Source organism: Pseudoliparis swirei, chromosome 22 (assembly GCF_029220125.1).
Source record: "Pseudoliparis swirei isolate HS2019 ecotype Mariana Trench chromosome 22, NWPU_hadal_v1, whole genome shotgun sequence".
NCBI lineage: Eukaryota > Metazoa > Chordata > Actinopteri > Perciformes > Liparidae > Pseudoliparis > Pseudoliparis swirei.
In genome coordinates, this window is record NC_079409.1 from 16281119 (window position 1) to 16303132 (window position 22014).

Consider the following 22014-nt stretch of genomic DNA (forward strand, 5'->3'; position numbering starts at 1 on the left):
GGTCAGCAGACAGTATTCTATTATTTTTCTTCTATTCTATAGCTTATTCATAGCTTCCATCAAAATGAGCATTTATTTGCAAACCACAAGCTTCAGTTGGACTCAGTCCTGTTGTCTGAACTACACGACTCAACGAGAGGGATCTAAGACAGTTGGAGATAGAAACATTTCATTGATTGCTATTTAAATGTTCTGTTCGTTATTTCTAAAATCTATTCACCCATTCTCGCTCAAATGAATTTCAACTTGTGCTGCCACAACAGAGCAATCCCTCCCCACCCCACACACACATTTCCCATTTTAATACTAATGACCTGTGTGCTTTGAAATGTGCTTATTCCTGTCTCATAAAACATAGAATAACAACGGGACATGCGATTGATGAATAGCTATAGCCTTTGTTGTTGTTGTTGTTGTGTATTTTATTCAGTCAATCATTGCAATACAATCCAATATTATTCTATATAATATACAAAACAAAAAGTCTGAAAACGTATAGGTAGAAGCAAAAATGCTTCTATATTCCTATCCTTTGGCCGGTTCTGTTGTGCTGCTGAACCCACACACACACACACACACACACACACACACACACACACACACACACACACACACACACACACACACACACACACACACACACACACACACACACACACACACACACACACACACACACACACACACACACACACACACACACACACACACATTGTATTGCTGCAAGGCGATGCCCCTGTAAATGTTCTGGTTTCTACGACTGTAACACCAGCACCTGGATTTGCAGAACATCTTATTGCCTCTATACATCACTGACTGGACCGACACATTTATTCATCATATCAGTTTTCCTGAGAGAGAACTTGGCTTTTTAGTTCCTTTACAGACTTATCTCAAGTTTCAAAACTCTGTTCACGCTTCAATTTCATGGTTTCCCGGCAACAAACGAGAAAGTGTGGAATGAGCCATTTGTCACGGGAGAACAAAGACAGGAAAGTGGGACTGTTACCTCGCTTTAAAGCAAACGCAGCTGGAGAGAACTTGGAAGCTGAGGAAGCAATAAAAAAACCACAAAGTGAAACTAAGAATCTTGCCCAACCAACCACCACACACATCTAGACGTGTTTGGAGATGGATGAGAGCGCCTCAGTGCGAATCTTTTTTAAAGTCGACGCCATCTCGCTGTCTGGATGGGAAATATGGATCATTTCATTTCAAATATGAATGTTAATATTCATGCTTTCCATACAAAATAGTTTGGCCCAATCAGCGGACATAGCAGCCGCAGCAACACTTCAAAAGTAGGGCATTTCTGGCAACACGGGTGATTGTGCAGTAGGAGGAGCCGAGGGGAGAAGGCTGTAAACACGGCTGCTTTGGCATTTAATCATTGCTCGTGGCGACAAACTTATCACAGCCCATTAAATGTTTTCACCACTCCTGTCTGCTGGAATTGAATTCCCTGGAGACGGCATCACTCGGGTATTAAGGGGGCCATGCAATCAATACTTTATACCAGAGGAGTTCTTTGGGGAAATAGATGGCCATGTCGGCCATCGAGGGTCTCATAAATATCTGGAGAAGCCCAGTGGACGGGGAGAACAGAATGTTCAACGCGACTCGTGATGACTCGGTGACTCGGTTGCATTTTTATTTGCCCTCGTTCTTTTTAAGTGATTGAAAATGCAGCAGGACCAGGCTTCTGATTTTGGGCCACAATGAGGCACTGCTTCATTTCTATCGTGTCAAGATGGAACAGTGTATCGGACGGATCACTGGCCTGTAGTCAAAACACACCACAACCTAAAGACCGACCATCCGTTATTGTGGTTGATAAGGCTAATAATATACCGCACACCAGACGAGAAGAAAAGAGAGATTATTTCTGTCTTTGCCACAACAGTTTAGTATTTCTTTCGAAAAAGGAAACTTTCTGGCTAAATTCTGTTTAGGAAGGGTTGGCTCATGAAACAGCTGAGAACGATTCAGCATCAGGACTCAGTGAGAAAAGTTAACGCAGCAGGACTTGCAGATAAGCACCGGAGGAACGTTGAAAGCCTTTTAATTAATTCCTAGAATACCCCGTGGATGAGTAATAAATGGAAATAGACGTGTTCCGGTAATGATCTGCCGAAGCCATCCGTCTTCTGTGGGTAAAAGTTCCACTATGGCAGTTTGTTTAATCGTTAGTTGCTGTGAGGATTTTCCCAAACCTGTGAGATAAAATGTTGCTGCAGAGGCTGGTGGCTACGTGTCAACACTGATGGTGAGCATATGTGTGTGTGTGTGTGTCTTTGTGAATGTTTCAGCAGTGTTAATCTCTTGCTGATGAAATGTCCGTCAACAACATGAGACGAGGGTTGAGATCAATACCGTAGCGTGAAGTACAGCATGTAATGTGACACTGAGTCAGTGTGTTTACATGATGGTATAATTCTAATCTTGCTTTAGTCGGACTATGCTATCTTTTGGGGGATCTACTGTTATCCCAATATACATGGCAGTGAGTAATTCGAATCATTGGCCGAAAGCATGTCATATCCGATACGATAGGTGGCGCTGTTTTCATTACAACTCGTGGTGATACAGCCATTTCCGCTTGACCTCTTCACCACCACCAACAACAACAACGTCAACATTTCGAGAAAGATGGCGAACAGAGAGCAAGGCGAAGCTACATCCCTCTACTATTCTGTCTGCTCTTCGGTCCAGAGATGTGTGGTGGCTCTTGTGTTCTCCAGAGCGTTGTTTGTTTGTTTTCTGCCGGCCAGGCTCCCGGCAGTGACAACTTATCGTCTCTTTCGACTTCCGGGTCACGACATGGGAGGGAGGGGGGAGGAGGGCGGCGGGATCTCAAGCATGCGCAAAGACGCAAAGTCCAGTTCCTAATCCAATGCACCGTTACATGCCGCGATAGTCGAATTATCAACCGGATCGGATCGAGTTCTCCAGGGCTGTTAATCGGATCGTAGTCGGACCGCACATAGTCGAACAAAGGTGTTTACATGAAACGGATAATTCGATTTCAGTCCGACTAAGCCAGTTATTCGAATGCATGTAAACACGGTCACTGAGTCGTGAAAGGAAAGGAGGACGAGAGAAGGAAATGGGTGGCGACCGCCGACGGGATGGAGGCAGATGTTTCCATTTTTTTAAAAGTTGTAATATTATAACGTGGATAATGTGGCCAATTTAGCTGTAAGGGAACAGCAATGTCAACCAGTATTTAAAGTGACTGTGTGCAGCGTTTAACTGGAGGACCGGGCAATACTGCTGGGCCTGCAGGTGGGAAGAGAGGCACGGGAGGACCAGAACCAGAACTGAGTGGGTCAGGACCGTCAGACCCAATGCTGCAGGAAAATAAAAGGTTTCCTGAAGGAACGCTGGTGCACAGAAACACCACTTCCTCAGGGACCACTCAGTCAACACTACATGAAAGTGCCTTGTAGTGTTTTTAAGGTGGAAAGAAAACAATGCATGACATTGTGAACAGTTGTTCATTTCCCAGAGTCAGTACTTGGAAGGCATATTTGGCATTTGCACTTGCAGCAACTCAGTGGGATTGAGTTTATCGGGGATCGCGTGTGTATGAGTGCATGCTTGTGTGTCTGGGTGTTGGAGACAGATTATTGTGTTTGTCGAAATCTGCTCCACCTTGTAGTGGTGCAATAACGCCTGTGACGGAACCGACTTCAAAATGTGGACATTTTTTCCACTCAGTAAAAAAAAAACAAATCACAGAAGCTGCAAAAAAGGGAAAATTGTACAGCCTGCAGGTCCTGTGTCTTCCTGTGTCCCTCCTTCCACTTGGTCCTCATTCCATTCATCCTTCTTCATCTGGCTCAAAATGTGGACGGACATTTCCATGAGACCTCGTAAAAAAAATCATTTCACAGAAGCTAGAAATTGCACAGCCTGCATGCTTTCCTTCGTGTGATGATTCCTGTGTCCACTGAGCTCTGAGTCCCTGATTTCTCATTCCTTGGCTGCCTCAGCCTCCTGTGTGATTGCGAGCCCCGCCCTCATTGTTTCCACCTGGGTCCCGTTCCCCTGTGTATTTAGTCTGTGTCTCCTCCTTGTTCAGTGCCCCATCCTCTTTGTATTCCCTTGTGATGCGTCGCCTTCCAGTCTGAGTTCCTCCTGTGACTTTTTTCAGTTGAGGTTTTTTTTTCACCTCAACTTGACTCCCTGTGAATTAATTCCTCTGCTCCCGAGTCTCTGCTGCTGCCCTCAGAAACGTGACAAATGAGCTTTCCGGTCTTCGGCCTTGGGACCAAAGTAATTATCCCGTGTTACATCACAGTTCAGTGACTGTAGTATGAATGTGACACACCCGGTGTGACGCCGATTCCATTCTGCAGCAGATGAATAATGTTACCGCTGTTTAACTTCACATTTGTCCTTTAACTTGAGTCAAAATGTGGAACAAATGTGTTCAGATCTCAGTCGTCATTTTATTTTCATCCAGCTTCTGTCAGATGATGTCAGTATTTTAAATCTGACAGGCAGGAAAAAAAGGTCTCACATATATTTGATCTCTGTCACCCTTGTCTGTGTCTGTTCAGTCACCACACACACACACGCACAAACACACACGCACAAACACACACACACCTATTATCATCAGTATGCCAGCGAGTCTCCTGTGAACCCTGATTGGCAGCAGAATTATCCCTTGCTGACGTCACTTTTGCCCTCGTGCGTCTTCGTCAGCGAGGGAGGTGCTCTTTGCTCCTCTTCGTCGATCCCTTTCATCTCCTCTGACACATTGCTCAAATGTCCTTCTCTCGTCCGATTTGTTCCCTCGGTGTCTGAAAGGTCCTGACTTACAGGCTTTGCCATTTAAGAAGGGGTTGACATTCATCCTGACTCCCTTCTCCACCCCTCTCATATATAAACAGGCCACAGGAGAGGCAGATGCTTTTATAATAAATGTTTTCGTCTTCTTTTTTAGGGACGCTGGAAGTCGCACCACCTACTTCTGCAGAGTTAAGATATGGTAAGCAGTTACGTGTATTTTACCGGATGTGTTCACGTAGAGAGACGGCTGATCGAGTGAGATTTGAGGATTCGTCTTGCAGCGTGACCGCCTGGATTCACGTCCCTCATTTAACCGTCAATAAGCCCGGAAGATGAAGGATGATCCGTCTTCATTAATAAGCAGGTTATTGTGGTTCATGCTTTGTTTCCATGGTCTCCCCAAAGGAAAGGAAAGTCATACTCAATATGAACCTGGCTACATATGTTAAACAGATGTGTCATAAGCTATCGCTCCTGATGTCCAAAACAAATGGGTTCCTGAGAATATCAGTAACCTTCATTAATGTGAATGAAGGTGAGAGTTTTTTGGGGGTGCAGAGGAAGATGACAAGCTGAAAGATTACGGTCCTCTAACTTTATGACACACATTTGAGAGACTCCGTTATGCCGGGTCATGTGCTTACTGTTTCCACCACAGTTAGCAGAGCACAACACGAACACACACGCACAAACACACACACACACACACACACTGCTAAAGAACAGTGAAAACACCAACTAGTCGTACTCTTTGTTCTCCTCCTGCTGCACAGAAAAATGCTGTCAGGACAGCGACTGGCCTTTTTATATAATACATTTGTATGAGTCATCCTTATGGTTTATAAAGAAAGAAACACTAAATATAGACACGTTAGTTTAACACACGACTTATTTAACAGTCACTAAGAAGAGGGGGAGGGGGGGGAGTGCCTAAAACCAATTCACGCATTTACTTCTGGCCTAAATTTCACTTGCAATATGAAGCGCTTCGTATTTGGTGTGAGTCGGTACCAACCTATAGAATGTGTTGCAGATGATTTTTCCTGACACTCAGATGTTATCCACCTGAAAGCTTATGCATGCGTACTTCACACAGTGCTGCTCAGTTACTGACATGACCTCAGATTTCTCTCTTCCTGAGAGGTTGGAAAAGTTTGCTGGTTAACCCAATATAGTTCTTATTATTAACCTTAGTTTGACGGAGAGATATTTGACTCCAAGCAACAACACAGCCATCATGTGAGAAATCTCTCCTGTGACGCTCTGTGTTTCTCTGCTGCTGAAATTAAATGATGTTTTTCTTTAAAAAGACAAATCGACTAAGCCGGCTTTCAGAAGCGAACGCAGCACTCGCGATTCCCCCTCCAGACAGATGATTAGTGCCGTGTGTGTGTACTGTTGCTTTGCTCCTGCTTTGAGTGTTGATGAAAAAGTGCCTTTTCCTAACTCGCTGCTGGAGACTTCACCCTGTGGTTCTACGCTGTGTTTTCTGCAGACAGGCATCATGTCTTGGCACCAAGGGATGCGGGGCTCTTCAAAATGCAATCAAAGTTTGCCCTTGGAGTCGCATTATAGGAGAGTCTGTGTTTAAGATGTGAATATATGATCGGGGATTTGTGAACTCGAGCAGCAAGATTGGAAACTCTTCCTAGGCGATGAAGGACAGCTGCAGCGGAACCAGAGTGTGAGAAAAGAAATGACTGGTTTTCAGCAGCGATTATGCTCCTCAAACACTTTTCTGCAGATCGCTGGCTTTAACAACTCAGACGAGGCCCCCCACTAGAGCAGACTAAACCTTCCCGAGGCGGTTGGTGACATTTAACTTCCCTTTCACTGGACCAGCTGTTTATTAGCCGGTATATCTCATCCACACACACAGTGAGTCAATGTGTGCATGTAATGGGGATGAATACATTACTCTATATGTAGAGTTATGTACATTCTGATGGCCTGTTTGGTGGAGCTGCTTGATATTTATGACTCTATTTGCACACAAGGTCAAGGTTGAATCTGTCTTTGTCATTTAAAAGATGAAACCTATTCCAGTTTAGAAGAATACTTTATTGTTGTGTGGCTGGCTTTACGACTTGCCCACTTTTATATTAGATTCGATTGGATAGATTAGATATTCCTTTATTAGTCCCACAGTGGGCACATTAGAGCATCAATAAAAATAAAACACAATAACAATACTATATATAATACTGGGGTTAATAACATACTTATGGAATCTATGTTTTACAAAACCTGCACACTGCAGCTGTTTTTGTAATATTATTCCACAATTAAATATGTAACTGTAACATATTAGAAACATTAATGAATAAAGGTTTATTTCGAGCATCTCCCAAAAGACAATTCATAGTTGTAATTTTATTTTCAGCCCAGAAGTGTTTTGTGTCTAATGATATGTTATAATATCTTCTTTGTGTTAATTATGTTATATTCTGCCCCTCCAGACTCGGTTATGTTGTTTGCTAATGAAGACGATACTTTCTGTTTTACAGTTCTGCTGCACAATGCAATCCCATTTGTTGGATTTGGATTCCTGGACAACTGCATCATGATTATTGCCGTAAGTCTGTGGGTATAAAGATGTACTCGGTGTTGGGAGTGGGAACCTGTGCACAAAGAATATGTTGCAGTAGGAAGCGTTCGTTGGACGCAAACGTCGAGAGAGATGACAAATAAATCAAAATGTGTTTGATGCTGCTGTATTTATATCTCTGTGTATTCCCTGTTACTCGTCTGCATTCCTCAGAGTTCTTACTTTTCTAGTGTGTCTTTAATCATCTGCCTGCCACAGATACCCACTTTGTATTTAGTCTCTGGAAAAAATGAGTTCTGAACCCAGTGGAACGGTCTGCTCGGGTAATGTTTTTCTCACAATAAGTGTGCTTTCAATGCATCTTGTTTTTAAACACGGATACAAAGAGATGGAAAGACAAATGCACTGTGAAAGAAATATAGTAAAAGAATAAACTAAAACAATAAATTGAGCGTAAAGAAATGGCATAACGTTTCAAGAAAAGAAAGAATATGTGTATTATTATTATTAGACATTAAACTGAGGGAATTTTCACTGCTAGAGATTACAAATGTATATAAATACAGAAATCTTGACCATAAATTATCCCCTCATGATGATGCAAAGATATTAGATAAGTAATATCTGTATTCCTCTCTGAATATCATTGAGACAGAACATCAAATACATTTCATGTCATACTCTATACTGATAGTATTTATTATAGAATGACGGAAATATATTAAAAACTTACAAATTATCCATAATATGTGTTTTGTTTGTTTGTGTGTGTGTTTCTCTCAGGGCACACAAATTGAGTTATCCATCGGCGTGGTCCTCGGCATTTCAACTATGGCTGGTAAGAGAACCCTCATGTAACTTAGTATCTCGTAAGAAATATATGTTTTTGTATCGGTAAAGTTTCATACTCAGACTTGCTTTCAAGAGCACGAGTTGGAGGCAGAGAGAGGTTGCTTTTTTTCTTCCATGCAATCACATTTCTATTTGATGTTCTTTGTTCTGGAGGGGAAATTGAAGCACTGTATAGTATTTTCACTCGGCTTTAGAAAACATCCTTTATTGTTCTCTTGTTTGACGTCTCGTCATGAATGGTTTTCACTGGGCGAAGTTCGACCTGCACTGACACCTGACAAACATCCATGTTGCTGCAGAGCCAACTTTGATCAGTGCTCTCAACACGCCTTGTTTGTTTTCTTGTAAATTTGCAGACTTCATCAGTCCAATTTGTAATGGTTACAGGTACTGGAACCCAAAAGCACGACACAAACACAGGAATGCAGGAGGAGGCTCTTTACTTCGTGGTTCAGGCAGGGTCCAAACTGTGTTAACAGGCAAACAGGGTCGTAACAGGCAGATAAGAACTAGTACTTAGGAATTCGCTGGAGAGTTTGGTGCTGACACACAAGACAATCTGGCAGTGGACAAGTGGAAGTGAGGGAGCTAAATAGTGAGGGACTAATGAGGGGATGGGCTGCAGGTGAGAAGGGCGTGAGGACCAGGTGAAGGGAATGAGGGACTAATGAGGGGACGGGCTGCAGGTGAGAAGGGCGTGAGGACCAGGTGAAGGGAATGAGAGACAATCAGGTGAGGGTGACAGGAGAGATAATTAAGCATGCAGGCAGGATGAATATAACTATGAAGGTGAGGAAGTCATGACACAATTACAGTTATAATATAATAGCTCACATTACAGACAGATTTAGGTAAAATCTTGAAGCAAACATATATTTGATACAAACAAACTATTCCCTGAGACTTGGTTTAGGTCCATATACACTCTGTAGTATCACTCACTCCCTGGCTGCTTCCTAATTGGAGTGATGGTGTTCCAAATCATCGCGGACTCCAACTCTTTAAAAAAAAGATGGAGGGAGGCATTTTCAATTTCAGTGTTGACAAAATAGACAGTCTTATAATGAAGCTTTGATGATGAATTCACAATTTGAATACTGTTGTGACATTAAGCCCAAAAAAAGGAGAGAGATAGACTCTAAAAATCTGATAATACTGTTCACGAGCACATTGAATGTGTGTATCATCCATTAAAATCAAAGAGGCTTATTTGAATATTATCACTTGTTTCTATCATCAGGGAGAGACTGAGGTGAAGTCACATAACACTAAATGTGAATGCAGAGCTGTGAGAAGAGATGTTACTGAAGCAGAAGGACTGTCCCTATGTACATATTTAATATTGATGGAATACATGAATTTGAATAATGAATAACTGCTGGCAAATCATAACCTCTGCCATCCCTCAGTCAGCATTGGAGTTATGATCATAAACCTTGCAAAATCCCAATATATAAATTAAAAAATCCCGTTTTAGCTGACATTCCCTCATCTACTCTGCCTTCCTCTTCTGCGTCTTGTGTTGCTGCATCACAACAGTGCTGTTGTTGCTTGTAAAGATCCATTTGTCTCAGTAAACTCATCTTAGATTGGAAAAGTAACCGAGCAGAGGAGCCCGTTTTCTCCTGGAGATGTAGAAATCTGGACTAATACAGTAAAGTAAACATGGAGCGATGGATCTCCTGTAGAGAGGAGGGGGTTTAATCTTTCCGTTGAGGTGCTTATTGTATCAAACAAGCTTATGACTTGATCCTGTACGCGTAGATTCTACATTCAAACCAGCCTTTTCAAACGTTGACATTGAATGGATGATTGGGATCATGATTAAACCAAAAGGCCTGGTGGGATTTATCGACAAAGGGCTTGTCAGGTTACAAACCCAGCCAGAAAAGATAGATAGATAGTTTGACAGCCCGTTATCTCCGAGTGGCATAAATATATCTGACATTGAGCTCTAGCTGCAGAAATCCTCAGTAAATACATCAGTTGAAAAGAAATGCAGGAACCGTCACACTACATGAAGACTAAAAGCAGAAAAGGCTTCTGTTCTTTCCTGAAGCACAGCATCAACCTAGTTTAGATCACACGGACTCCTTTTTCTCAGCAGTAGTAGTGTGTCTCCTTCTTGCTACGTTTGGGACATGTGGGGATCGGCAATTCCAGAGGCTGCCGTTATCGAGCCCGTTCCAGACTGAGTAATGCTGGTGTCACGTCTGCAGTAAAGTTCATCAATCTCACATTGTCTATCTCAGCGGTTCCCAAACTCAAGAATGCCACGGCCCAATTTTAAATCTGAAAATCTTCTGCGGCCCACCCAAGCCTTTAATCACAACCAGCGTGTCGACGCGTGGGGGGGGGGGTGCTAGTGCTATTGAGAGTGTGTTCACCTGTGTACGCGGATGTGTCGGCGCGCATCACGGCAGAGCGATGCGACCCGAGAAGTGTTAACGGGGGGTGCTGAGCGATTAAATATATCTCTTGTTCTGCCTGTTTTGTGATATACATGCCTAAAAGGCGCCTAATATTTCTAGACTGAAATAATATCGGCATTATAATTATTATAACTGAGGATTTTTTTAGTTGCCTATTTTATGTGCCCCGCAGGACTTGGTGCCCTACGCGCGCGTCAGTATGCGTTATGGGAGCGGCGGCGCTGATCACAACTCTGATCAAAACATAAACTAGGGATGATTAAATGACCTTCAGAATTTAACCGATTAAAAATGTATTAACCGACAATGTATGTTTTGTATACCATTTTCTCCGGAGCTCATATATATTTACTTTAATTCTACAAGAGGGCGCCCCATTTGACATTGTTTTGTTTGGCGGTCAGAAAAATAGGTCAGATAAAAGAATAACACGTAATTTAAATCATAAATATTTTTATATTAATTTCAAACTTTTCAAAATTGAAAATTAAAAACATTTTATTTATTTATTGTAAATGACGTCTCGCGGCCCACCTGCAGTACCTTCGCGGCCCACACTTTGGGAATCGCTGGTCTATCTGAACGAAATGTGGCTCAATGAGGACGGACGCTGCATCTCTACTCAGTGGTGGGCTGCTGAATTGGGTCACAGCAGGGGCGTTTGTAGGATTCAAAGACAGGAGAGGGGGGGCTAAGCCCCAAGGGGAGCGCGATGGCAGGTAATATTCACTGTTTTTTGGGGGGGCCCCGGATATCCATTGTATCAGGGTCATAGTAATATTTTATGTTGATTTGAACACTATCACAGAGATAAAGATGAACTAGTTCAGTGTCAAATATACCATTCAATGGAAAAAAATACAATAATAATATATATTAATGCAAAGAATATGGAGATGTCAATAGTTATTTCTTGTATATCGAATTTGCTGGTTCACACTCTCGCTCACTGGAGAGTTTCTAAGTTTTCCTTTCATGTGCCTCAAGTTAAGCTAAATATAAACAGGTAACAATCATTAACAACCACATATTGCCACATTCTGTAACCTGGGCTTACAGGTCACTCTGTGCATCATTTACTTTAAGCTAAACTCCTAGCTGTCTTTGACGAGAGACACTACTTGGCAGAGTAAGAACGCCAGTTTAGCAGCCTCCCCAAGGTCCTAGTGCCCAGGGATTATATCGTTAAGTATGATGATAGGCAATTGGATTGTAATTTGAAGGGGGATAAAACCTACAAACCAGAATGCTGAAGCCCCCCTAAAATAGGGTCACAGCAACTTCATTTCAAAATCCATTACAAATTACAACTGGTTGGAACATTTGTAGGTTATCATATTTATATTGCATCAATATGATTAACACAACATACTGTATACATGCCTCTAGGTTGGGTTTCCTCACATCTGTCCCTTTTTAATCTCGGGTTAACTGCTTTGTTCTCAGACCCATTCCCACGCTCGCCTGCCTTTCCTGAAGCCTCTCTAGAGCTGCAACTGCATACACACACACACACACACTTATTGGCACGCATACATCAAAAACACACCCACCGTCGGATGATGACACTGCGGTATCTGTAGGTATCTGCGGTAGTGACGAGGAACGTAATGCGGTGGTCTGACCAATCAGAGGCTGAGCTACAGGACGCTCTGCGTGTCGTCGACTGGGACATGATCCAATCCAGTTCCAGTGACGTCAGCGAGTTTGCGGAAGTAGCAATGAGCCTCATAACGCTTAACGGACACCATCGTCCCACGGTAAAAAGTTAGGGTCTTTCCTAACCAAAAGCCGTGGGTTGATAGATCCATCCGTGAAGCTGTGACGCCCGCATGCTGCCTATAACTCCGGTCTTGTATCCGGCAACATGGACGAGTACAAGGCAGCGGTCTATGGACTGAGGAGGCGGTGAAGGAAGCCAAGAGGAGGTACGAGACAGAGTGGAATCACAGATGGAGCAGCGCGACACCAGGCGCCTATGGCAGGGCTACGACTATCACAAACTACCAGAGCAGACCCACGCAATGGTGAGTGCCGCGCATCCCTAGCGGACGACCTGAACTCATTTTATGCGGTTTGAGGCTAGCAACAACAGCGCTAGCTCCGCCAACAACAACACCGTTAGCGTGGCGGTGAGTTCTACCGCTGGGATGAACACACACTCTCTGTGACCGAGCACAGTGTGAGGAGGGCTCTGTTGAGGTGAACACCAGGAAAGCTGCAGGTCCAGATGGCATATCTGGGCGAGTACTGAAGACCTGTGCTAACCAGCTAGCTCCAGTGTTCACCACAATATTCAACCTCTCCTGGCTGAGTCCGTGGTCCCCGCCTGCTTCAAGAGATCCACTATTGTCCCTGTGCCCAAGAATGCTTCTCCAGCATGTATGAATGACTACCGACCGGTGGCCTTCACCTCGGTGGTCATGAAATGCTTTGAGAGGCTGATAAAGGACTACATCTGCGCCTTCCTCCCTTCCTCCATGGACCCGCTGCAGTTTGCTTATCGCCCAAACAGATCCACGGATGATGCTGTCTCCCAGGTACTGCACACCACACTCTCTCATCTGGACAGCCAGAGGGGGGCTATGTGAGACTGCTGTTCATTGATTATAGTTCAGCTTTCAACACCATAGTCCCTCCAGACTGGCCGGCAAGCTGCCGTAAAAACACGATTGAGAGTGTGTTCACCTGTGTGCGGATGTGTCCAGCGCATCACGGCAGAGCGATGCGACCGAGAAGTGTTAACGGGGGTGCTGAGCGATTAAATATATCTCTTGTTCTGCCTGTTTTGTGATATACATGCCTAAAAGGCGCCTAATATTTCTAGACTGAAATAATATCGGCATTATAATTATTATAACTGAGGATTTTTTTAGTTGCCTATTTTGCGGTGCCCCCGCAGGACGTGGTGCCCTACGCAGTGTGTCGTGCGCGCTATGGGAGCGGCGGCGCTGATCACAACTCTGATCAAAACATAAACTAGGGATGATTAAATGACCTTCAGAATTTAACCGATTAAAAATGTATTAACCGACAATGTATGTTTTGTATCCCATTTTCTCCGGAGCTCATATATATTTACTTTAATTCTACAAGAGGCGCCCCATTTGACATTGTTTTGTTTGGCGGTCAGAAAAATAGGTCGATAAAAGAATAACACGTAATTTAAATCATAAATATTTTTATATTAATTTCAAACTTTCAAAATTGAAAATTAAAACATTTTATTTATTTATTGTAAATGGCGTCTCATGCCCACCTGCAGTACCTTCGCGGCCCACACTTTGGGAATCGCTGGTCTATCTGAACGAAATGTGGCTCAATGAGGACGAACGCTGCATCTCTACTCAGTGGTGGGCTGCTGAATTGGGTCACAGCAGGGGCGTTTGTAGGATTCAAAGACAGGAGAGGGGGGGCTAAGCCCCAAGGGGAGCGCGATGGCAGGTAATATTCACTGTTTTTTGGGGGAGCCCCGGATATCCATTGCATCAGGGTCATAGTAATATTTTATGTTGATTTGAACACTATCACAGAGATAAAGATGAACTAGTTCAGTGTCAAATATACCATTCAATGGAAAAAAATACAATAATAATATATATTAATGCAAAGAATAGAGAGATGTCAATAGTTATTTCTTGTATATCGAATTTGCTGGTTCACACTCTCGCTCACTGGAGAGTTTCTAAGTTTTCCTTTCATGTGCCTCAAGTTAAGCTAAATATGAACAGGTAACAATCATTAACAACCACATATTGCCACATTCTGTAACCTGGCCTTACAGGTCACTCTGTGCATCATTTACTTTAAGCTAAACTCCTAGCTGTCTTTGACGAGAGACGCTACTTGGCAGAGTAAGAACGCCAGTTTAGCAGCCTCCCCAAGGTCCTAGTGCCCAGGGATTATATCGTTAAGTATGATGATAGGCAATTGGATTGTAATTTGAAGGGGGATAAAACCTACAAACCAGAACGCTGAAGCCCCCCTAAAATAGGGTCACAGCAACTTCATTTCAAAATCCATTACAAATTACAACTGGTTGGAACATTTCTAGGTTATCATATTTATATTGCATCAATATGATTAACACAACATACTGTATACATGCCTCTAGGTTGGGTTTCCTCACATCTGTCCCTTTTTAATCTCGGGTTAACTGCTTTGTTCTCAGACCCATTCCCACGCTCGCCTGCCTTTCCTGAAGCCTCTCTAGAGCTGCAACTGCATACACACTTATAGGCACGTATACATCAAAAACACACCCACCGTCGGATGATGACACTGCGGTATCTGTAGGTGTGTGTTATTGATGCTGAAGAAAGCCCCCGGGTTGCTCATATACATCTATTATCGTGACCTACAGCTGGTGAGTCAGCCTTTCAGCTAAAAGCAGGAGACCAAAACATGACAGCACCACAGTCTCCCTCTTGCTGTTTCACATTGTTTTACAGACAATGTATTCACAAATAGATGCCAGTGGATAATACACATGCAGGCGGTACCTCTGATTTTGCTGCAGGTCCAGAAAGTGAAGATGGAGGTGTCCCTCATAAAGTATGCACGTGATAAAAGGAACTGAAGCACAGAGAAGGAATTATAAAGGAGTGTGTATTCTTGAGCCCAAACCCAGTTTACTCTCCCATGCAAGTCCGTCTTTCTTTTTATTAGGGTCCTCGTCGACTTCGTCGTAGAGGAACCTATTGTTTTTCAAAGGATTATTATTCTTCTCTCCACGGAAACGTCGACTGGCCGCACACCTCAAACCGCAACAAATTGAAATTTTACATGTATATCCAGACTCGTGATTTTTGAGTTTTCGTATTTGTTTATAAAGAAATGTCTCTCTAGCACCCCCTAGAGTGAAAGTGCCCACGATTTTTCCCCCCAATGACCGATTGACTTGAAATTTGGCATACGTCTCCGCTTGGACCTGCTCTTCAAAATTGCTAATGTAATGCCTAAGCTCCGACTTCTTCGATTTTCCGCCATTTTGAATTTTGTAAAAAACTGCTTTTTTGCACTTTTCTTCAAAACACTTGTTCCGATTCATACCAGAATTTCTGAGGTCTATTATTGGTTCAATTTAAAGGAATAACTTTCAGGAATTGTTGATATCTCATTGCATTCAGAGAATATGGACCAATGAACATGCAAGGGGTGTGGCCTAATATATAAAGACATCTAACTTCCAAATCCCTTTGACTATCTTCACCAAATTGGTAGCCTATGTCCACAAGGACACCCTTAACCTACCTTAATTTGTTCATAATATTTGAACATTAGGGGGCGTTACAATCAATCCCTCAAAATATGCCTTTTTGGCCTTTTTTCATGATTTTAGGGGTTGTAAAACAGTTAACTCCTCCTAGAGCTTAAACCCGATTCATTCCAAACTTGGGCAGTATGGTCTTGAGTCCTTTGTCTTGAAAATTCTTTGAAAGATTTTAAAAATATTAAAGTTTGTGCGTTCTCCGGACCGGCAAAGAAACACCATTCGCCATTAAAATTTAAGTTGATGTAACTCGGCCATACATTATCCAATGTGCTCCATATTCCTCATAACATACTGACCCTGAAGACATCCATATGCTAATTTTGAATTTGAGTCATCGTGCCACTGAATGCCCAAAGCAAATCAGCCTAAAAAGCATCACATTCACATGTAATTTACATGACAAGGTCTAGACTTCACGTAGATACACATGACGCATGTATATGTTCAAATTGTCAAAGCGTCCCCTACTGGCGACACAAGGACTCGCTCGAATCTGCTCAAAACTTCTCATGCTTCATAGAAGTCACGGCCTGAGGATATCAACAAGCCTTTTTTCACTCAGAGACAAAGAGCCACTGACTAGCAAAGTAAAATCAGTGTCGCGTGGCAAACGGTAAAACGCCCGAACGGCGGGCCTGCGTTCTCGGCCGAGGGGGCCGGCGTCCGGCCGGCACCCCCGACGTGCGAAGCAGGAACGAGGACCCGTTCATCGCTGCTTGCAGCTTTAATTACTTTTATTTCTCAACAAATGTTGTGTAAGTGTCTGTGAAATAGTTGGCTACATCTTTGGAAGTGCTTGAGAATCACTTGTTTAGTGTGAGTGTGATTGCACCCCGTAGAGACGGACTTGATCCAACGCAGCGAGGCGCAGGGAGAACAGCGAGTTAAAGGCAAACAGCCGACCTCGGCCTTTTGATACATCTGATTAGCTTGAACAACTAATCAAGCCTGTATTACCCCATGTTTTCTATTTTAATCCTCTTCATCCCAACACTGCCAGGAGGCCGGACCCAGAACAGATTGTCTAGCGACTACAAATGTAACAGCAAAGAGACAAAGTACATTTCAAGTGTTTGTGTCACATTGAGGACAGACATAACCTCCGTGTAAATTATGTCATTTTTAAAGTATCAGCCATCATTCTTCAGAGAGGATGTTCAGGCAGTTCATTTTAAAGTTTGTCAGACATACCATTACAGGGATGCAACATTTGTCAGACGTGAATATCACTAAGCAAAACAAAAAAAATCCGGCCCTAAAAACGATTTACTTTTGTTACTACCAGGCTCACGGCTGGTAACAAAAAGGGAGGCCACACAGCGATCTTTAAAACAAAACCTTAACAGAAGCACATGCCGAGGCTGGTGCAGTAGGCCCAGCTGAGTAAAAGCGTCATGCGTGCAGGAGCAAAATAAAGAAAAAGAGAGAGAGAGAGAGACATTTCCCCGGCTCTTGCTCTGCCCTCCACACTAGATCTGCTTCAAGAAGTGATTGTATCATCTCACATAGGTCCAGCTCTTTTAGCAAATCGGCATTTTCTGTGAATTCAGCTAACTCGTGAAATGCTCTGCCATCACACACAAAACAATTACAAAACATTCCAGCATAGCCTCAAGGAACGGCTTGTTGCCAATCAGATGTGCACTCATTAATGTACCCTCTGTCCTGCTGGCTTGTTTGGTGTGCAATTGTCTTGTTCAGTGAAGTATGTTATGTGCCTCAATGATGTGGATATAAATATATACACTTTTCTTTTGCTTATATGTGAATTGTTTTCATCTATACTTCACTGTCTGTCTATCGATGGATCTTAGTTGCGTTATGTTATTGGAAATGTCATAATTTCTGGCTGCCTTCAAATAATCTGTCCTGGGAGAGCACGTGAAAATTAGCCTCTCTGGCTAACAGTGGCTCACTTACAGTTGTACTGTTGATTGGTGTGCATTGTCCCTGAAAAATAAACAATTAAATCATTAATTGATGGACAAACCTGCCGCTTATCAACAGCTGACCCTTGGTTCCAGCGGGCAGCCGAGTCTCTCTCCAACAAGGTCAGGGTCCTCGGCCCGCTGAGACACTCGTAGACTTCGCTAATGACGCCGTGTCTCTTTAAAGTCTGAGCTGAATTCCTCTGTGCCTTTTGATGTGGATGCAGGTCCCGTGGGTAATTTGTTCCAATATACTCCAGATTGTTAGTAGGAAGCGAGTCGCTGCGTTGGATTGAAGCACTCGCGGCCTCCTGCCACAGCAGGGATGGCCCCGCTGCTTGGTTTCCATTCCCCTGAGGATGTCCGTATCTCTGCCACAGCTCGAGCAATACTCAGGATTATGGGCAACAGAGAGCAGCTGAGCCACGACTGCAGTAACACACAAGCAACACAACGAGTAGATGCTTTAATGAAACATCTCCCCACTCGTGGATAATGAGACATACTTGCTCATTAGTCTGTCCAGCATGCCCTCGCCCTCCTCTCCTCTGACACTGCTCTGGTTATTCATGGAGAGTTACGAGGCTGAGCGATGAGGGATTCAGCTCTTCCTTTTTAATGAGCACTGTGCTTGTCCATCATATCCTCTGCAAAAAAAACAACATGGTCAAAGTAAGCAGTATGGTTGCTGACCTATATTTTCTCAGTGTTTATATTTAGAAAAGAAGAAGGGGCTTGATGATTAATCATAGGGGTAAATGTTATTACAACTTGTATTTCTGATGCAATGTAATGTTACTGCACTAATATTATTCAGTACATCTTTTGTCCTAACATCACGACTTCTTATCATTTATTGGTAATGAGGGGAATTAATTTAATGGGAAAGTGTCTTTCAATATGATGTTTTAAACTCCAGATGAACGTCTTGTGCCTTTTCACTGTTGATACAAATATATACATTTTCCAAACTCATTTTGTAAACGTGTCTCTTTTTTCTCGCTTTTTCTACAGCTGCTGCCCTCGGCAACCTGGTGTCTGATCTGGCAGGACTAGGGTGAGAATTGCACACACACACACAGGCTACTTTTACCCATAACGTTTCTGAAAATCATGGCAAGTTGTAAAAGGATGTAGAGTCCTTACCTTCATTCATTTAAATGATGAAATGTTAAGAAAAGCTACACTGCTTCCTTTCAGAAGTTGATGCATTTAGTATATTGCATTGATATAATTCTGGTTCATATCTTCAGTCTTAACTCTGGCAAGTTGACTCCTTAATACAAGCTGTGATTCAAGTATATTTTTTTATCTCTGTTTTCTGCCTTCATTTTATTACATTTCCACTGATGGAAATAAAACTAAATAATCTAGAGAGCGTTTCTCTTTCCCAGCGGAGTACAACTGAATCATAACAATGTGATCACATGTGGTCAATAAAAGCATAATGATCCATCAGAAGTGGAAGCTGATTATTTTTTCAGTCATTTTTGGATCAATTCAATCGATTGCCATGAAATGGATTCAATCAGCTGATTTAAGGCTGTTATCCGCTTCAGAGTAGCAACATAGACTATTATCAGCTTCCTAACCTGCCAACTTTAATAGAAGAGGCCTCCAACCACGTGTCACCAGCGAGCTGCCGGTTGTATTTCAGTGATTATTGTGGATACAACAGAAAATAATCCTCATTTATATACAGAGAAAGTCAGTATAACAGACAAAGTAATAAATGGACAGAGGAGTAGAAAGATGACAAGAGTGCTGTTGCCTTTGCACCATTTTAGTGTGATGGATGAGCTAAATTTTTCCGGCCTTTGCAAACGCTCTCAGTGGACACACACACACACACACACCGGTGTGCCTCTTTGTGGGCGTTCATGTCAGCCACTCAATCATAATGGGAAAGGAGAGTCCCTGTGGCCAGTTTCTGGAGGTGAGACTCGTTTAGAGCAGACTCGAGAGGCTTTTTTTCTATTTTGATGGAAACCAGTGGGTGTGAAGGCTGTTTGTCTGCTACTGATTGTCAGTGGCGCTCCTGAAGGAGTCCTACCATCACGGCAACATTTGCATCATTGTTTATGTTTATTTAAAAAGTACAAATGAGATAAAACCTGTGATTTGGATCACCGTGGGAGTTGGTGGCGGTCGGGGGCTGAGGAGGAGGCGCAACAGATCGGAGGTACTTTTGTTAGAAGCTGGCGGATGAGGAGACCCCAGATGCCTCTTTGCTGTAAACCAGTTGCATTTTCATTCGATTTGCTCAGATCCCCACTGCCATTCTCTGCAATTGAACCATTTCAACATTGAATAGTTGTGTTGGACCTGACTGCTACTCCCCCAGCTCAGATCCCGCTGGCTACGGTGACAAGTGTGGCTGAGCATCAATGACTTGTGCAATTAGCTGTTGCTGCAACTAATTAATATTGTCTGAACAACAGTTCATTATGAGTCTGTCCATGTGCCCATGAATTTGCTTTTATTTTGTTGTTTCCTGCAGTTCGTTCGGTTTACACTCTCACTCAGACAAAACAAACTTCAATCCACTTGGAAGCGGATCAATATCCCCATTTGGGTGTAACGATTAGTTTTTAGAATAGTTCTCGCCTATCAAGCCAAATGAAAAGCTCTAGAGATTTATTTGATTACAAGGCTGAGAAAATGCTTTGTGTGAACTTCAGCTTCCTTTAGTTCCCATTTGCTCGAAAGACTCAAATATATATTCTCCCCAGACAGGAAATGGTGAGCGTAGGGAAACTAGTAGGAGAGGATGCGTGACAGGTTCATGTGCACATCCACAGCTGACCCTGAAGGAGTCCCAGTGAAAGTCAATGGAACCAGCTTCTACGCCAGTGTGGTTCTCAGTCAGGAAGTCAAACGTATCTGTCAATACGGCGTGATCCTCTGGGGCTCTTGGGTCAATATGGCAGTGATTACATTGCAGTGATTCGTTGTAAATCTCCCACTCAACGTCTGTCTTCCTCAACCAAGAGACAGTGACTGAGCTCCGCTGCTCTGACTCCCGGATCTGGTAGAAGATGTCCTGTGGTGAGCCATCTGTGCGACTATGTCTACAAATTGTTTTTTGTGTAGGGGCTCATGCGTGGCTGGGTTTGATAGACTTGACACATGTTTCATCTCAACCTTGTTGAAGTTTATAATTTAGCTCATGAGTCGTTCTGACCTTTCGGCCTGCAGATGCTCCTCCTGCACGGCTTAGTTTCAGCTGCTGTTGGTGTTCCTTATGGACGCAAGACAAGACGGACAATAAAGCATAGATACATTCAGCCAAGGGAGAAAAACATATCGTGGGATCTAGGGATTAAAGACACGGGTCCCAAATCTGAATGGTCTTACTTGACATTTCTGTTTTACAACTGATGCATGTTGGGTCGGAGCATATTTATGAATGGAAGTCTGATTGATAGTTTCATGTATCAGAGGATGCTTCTTCATCCGCCCCCTGAGGGAAAGCCTTGTATGTTCGCCTCCGTCTGAGGAGGTTTAAATTACATTTGTCACAACCCGGCTCCTAGGCTGTGACAAATACGGCACAAGTGTTGACTTAAAGTTAATAAAGAAATAGTTAACGTTATGGAGCGTGGTAGTCAGTGACATCAGTAGTGTCAACGTGAATGCGTGTGTGGTGGAGTGTAGGTGTCGTCAGCCAAACCAAAGGAAACCAAAGCAAGGTTCTGGGACCACTCCACCTCTGACGGAGAGAAAACCTTTTGCCCAGCAACACGATGAGCTCGAGGCTTTTATGCCTCCCTGTTCTCGGACCAGGTGCTCTGCATCAGGTAATCTGGGACAGAAGCATATACTTAGTGATTAGAGACAAGGACCATCTCCTCACAGACAAGAAGAGACTCAGTTTCTCAAGGATACCTCAGCTGGGCCGAGGCCTGTGTAAATCTTGACACTCTCCTAGTTTATCCTGACAAAGGAGGATTCCTGTAATGACACTCATGTAACATTCTAACCGCCTATTTAAACACACATATCTACCATCATTGTGACCTTTTTGTTCCCAATAGTTCTTTCCTCTTTACTCCTCGTGATTCTCAGGACTACCACTGCTCATGCAGCAAAGTGTTTCCTAGATAACTCCAGCAATATGAGAGCAGCAGCTATTTAAATCCAACGCAGTTAGCTATTGCCCCTGATGATGAGGACGAT

General features: G+C 43.1%; 1 protein-coding gene across 1 annotated transcript in view; it reads left to right on the plus strand.

Moving 5' to 3' along the window:
* The window catches only part of LOC130213406 (transmembrane protein 65-like), a 41557-nt gene that overhangs the window by 15832 nt on the left and 3711 nt on the right, over positions 1 to 22014 (plus strand). The window contains exons 3-6 of the mRNA XM_056445004.1: positions 4955 to 4999; positions 7308 to 7375; positions 8132 to 8186; positions 18850 to 18892. Coding sequence (XP_056300979.1) covers positions 4955 to 4999; positions 7308 to 7375; positions 8132 to 8186; positions 18850 to 18892 — 211 coding nt within the window. The remainder of the gene's footprint in view (positions 1 to 4954; positions 5000 to 7307; positions 7376 to 8131; positions 8187 to 18849; positions 18893 to 22014) is intronic.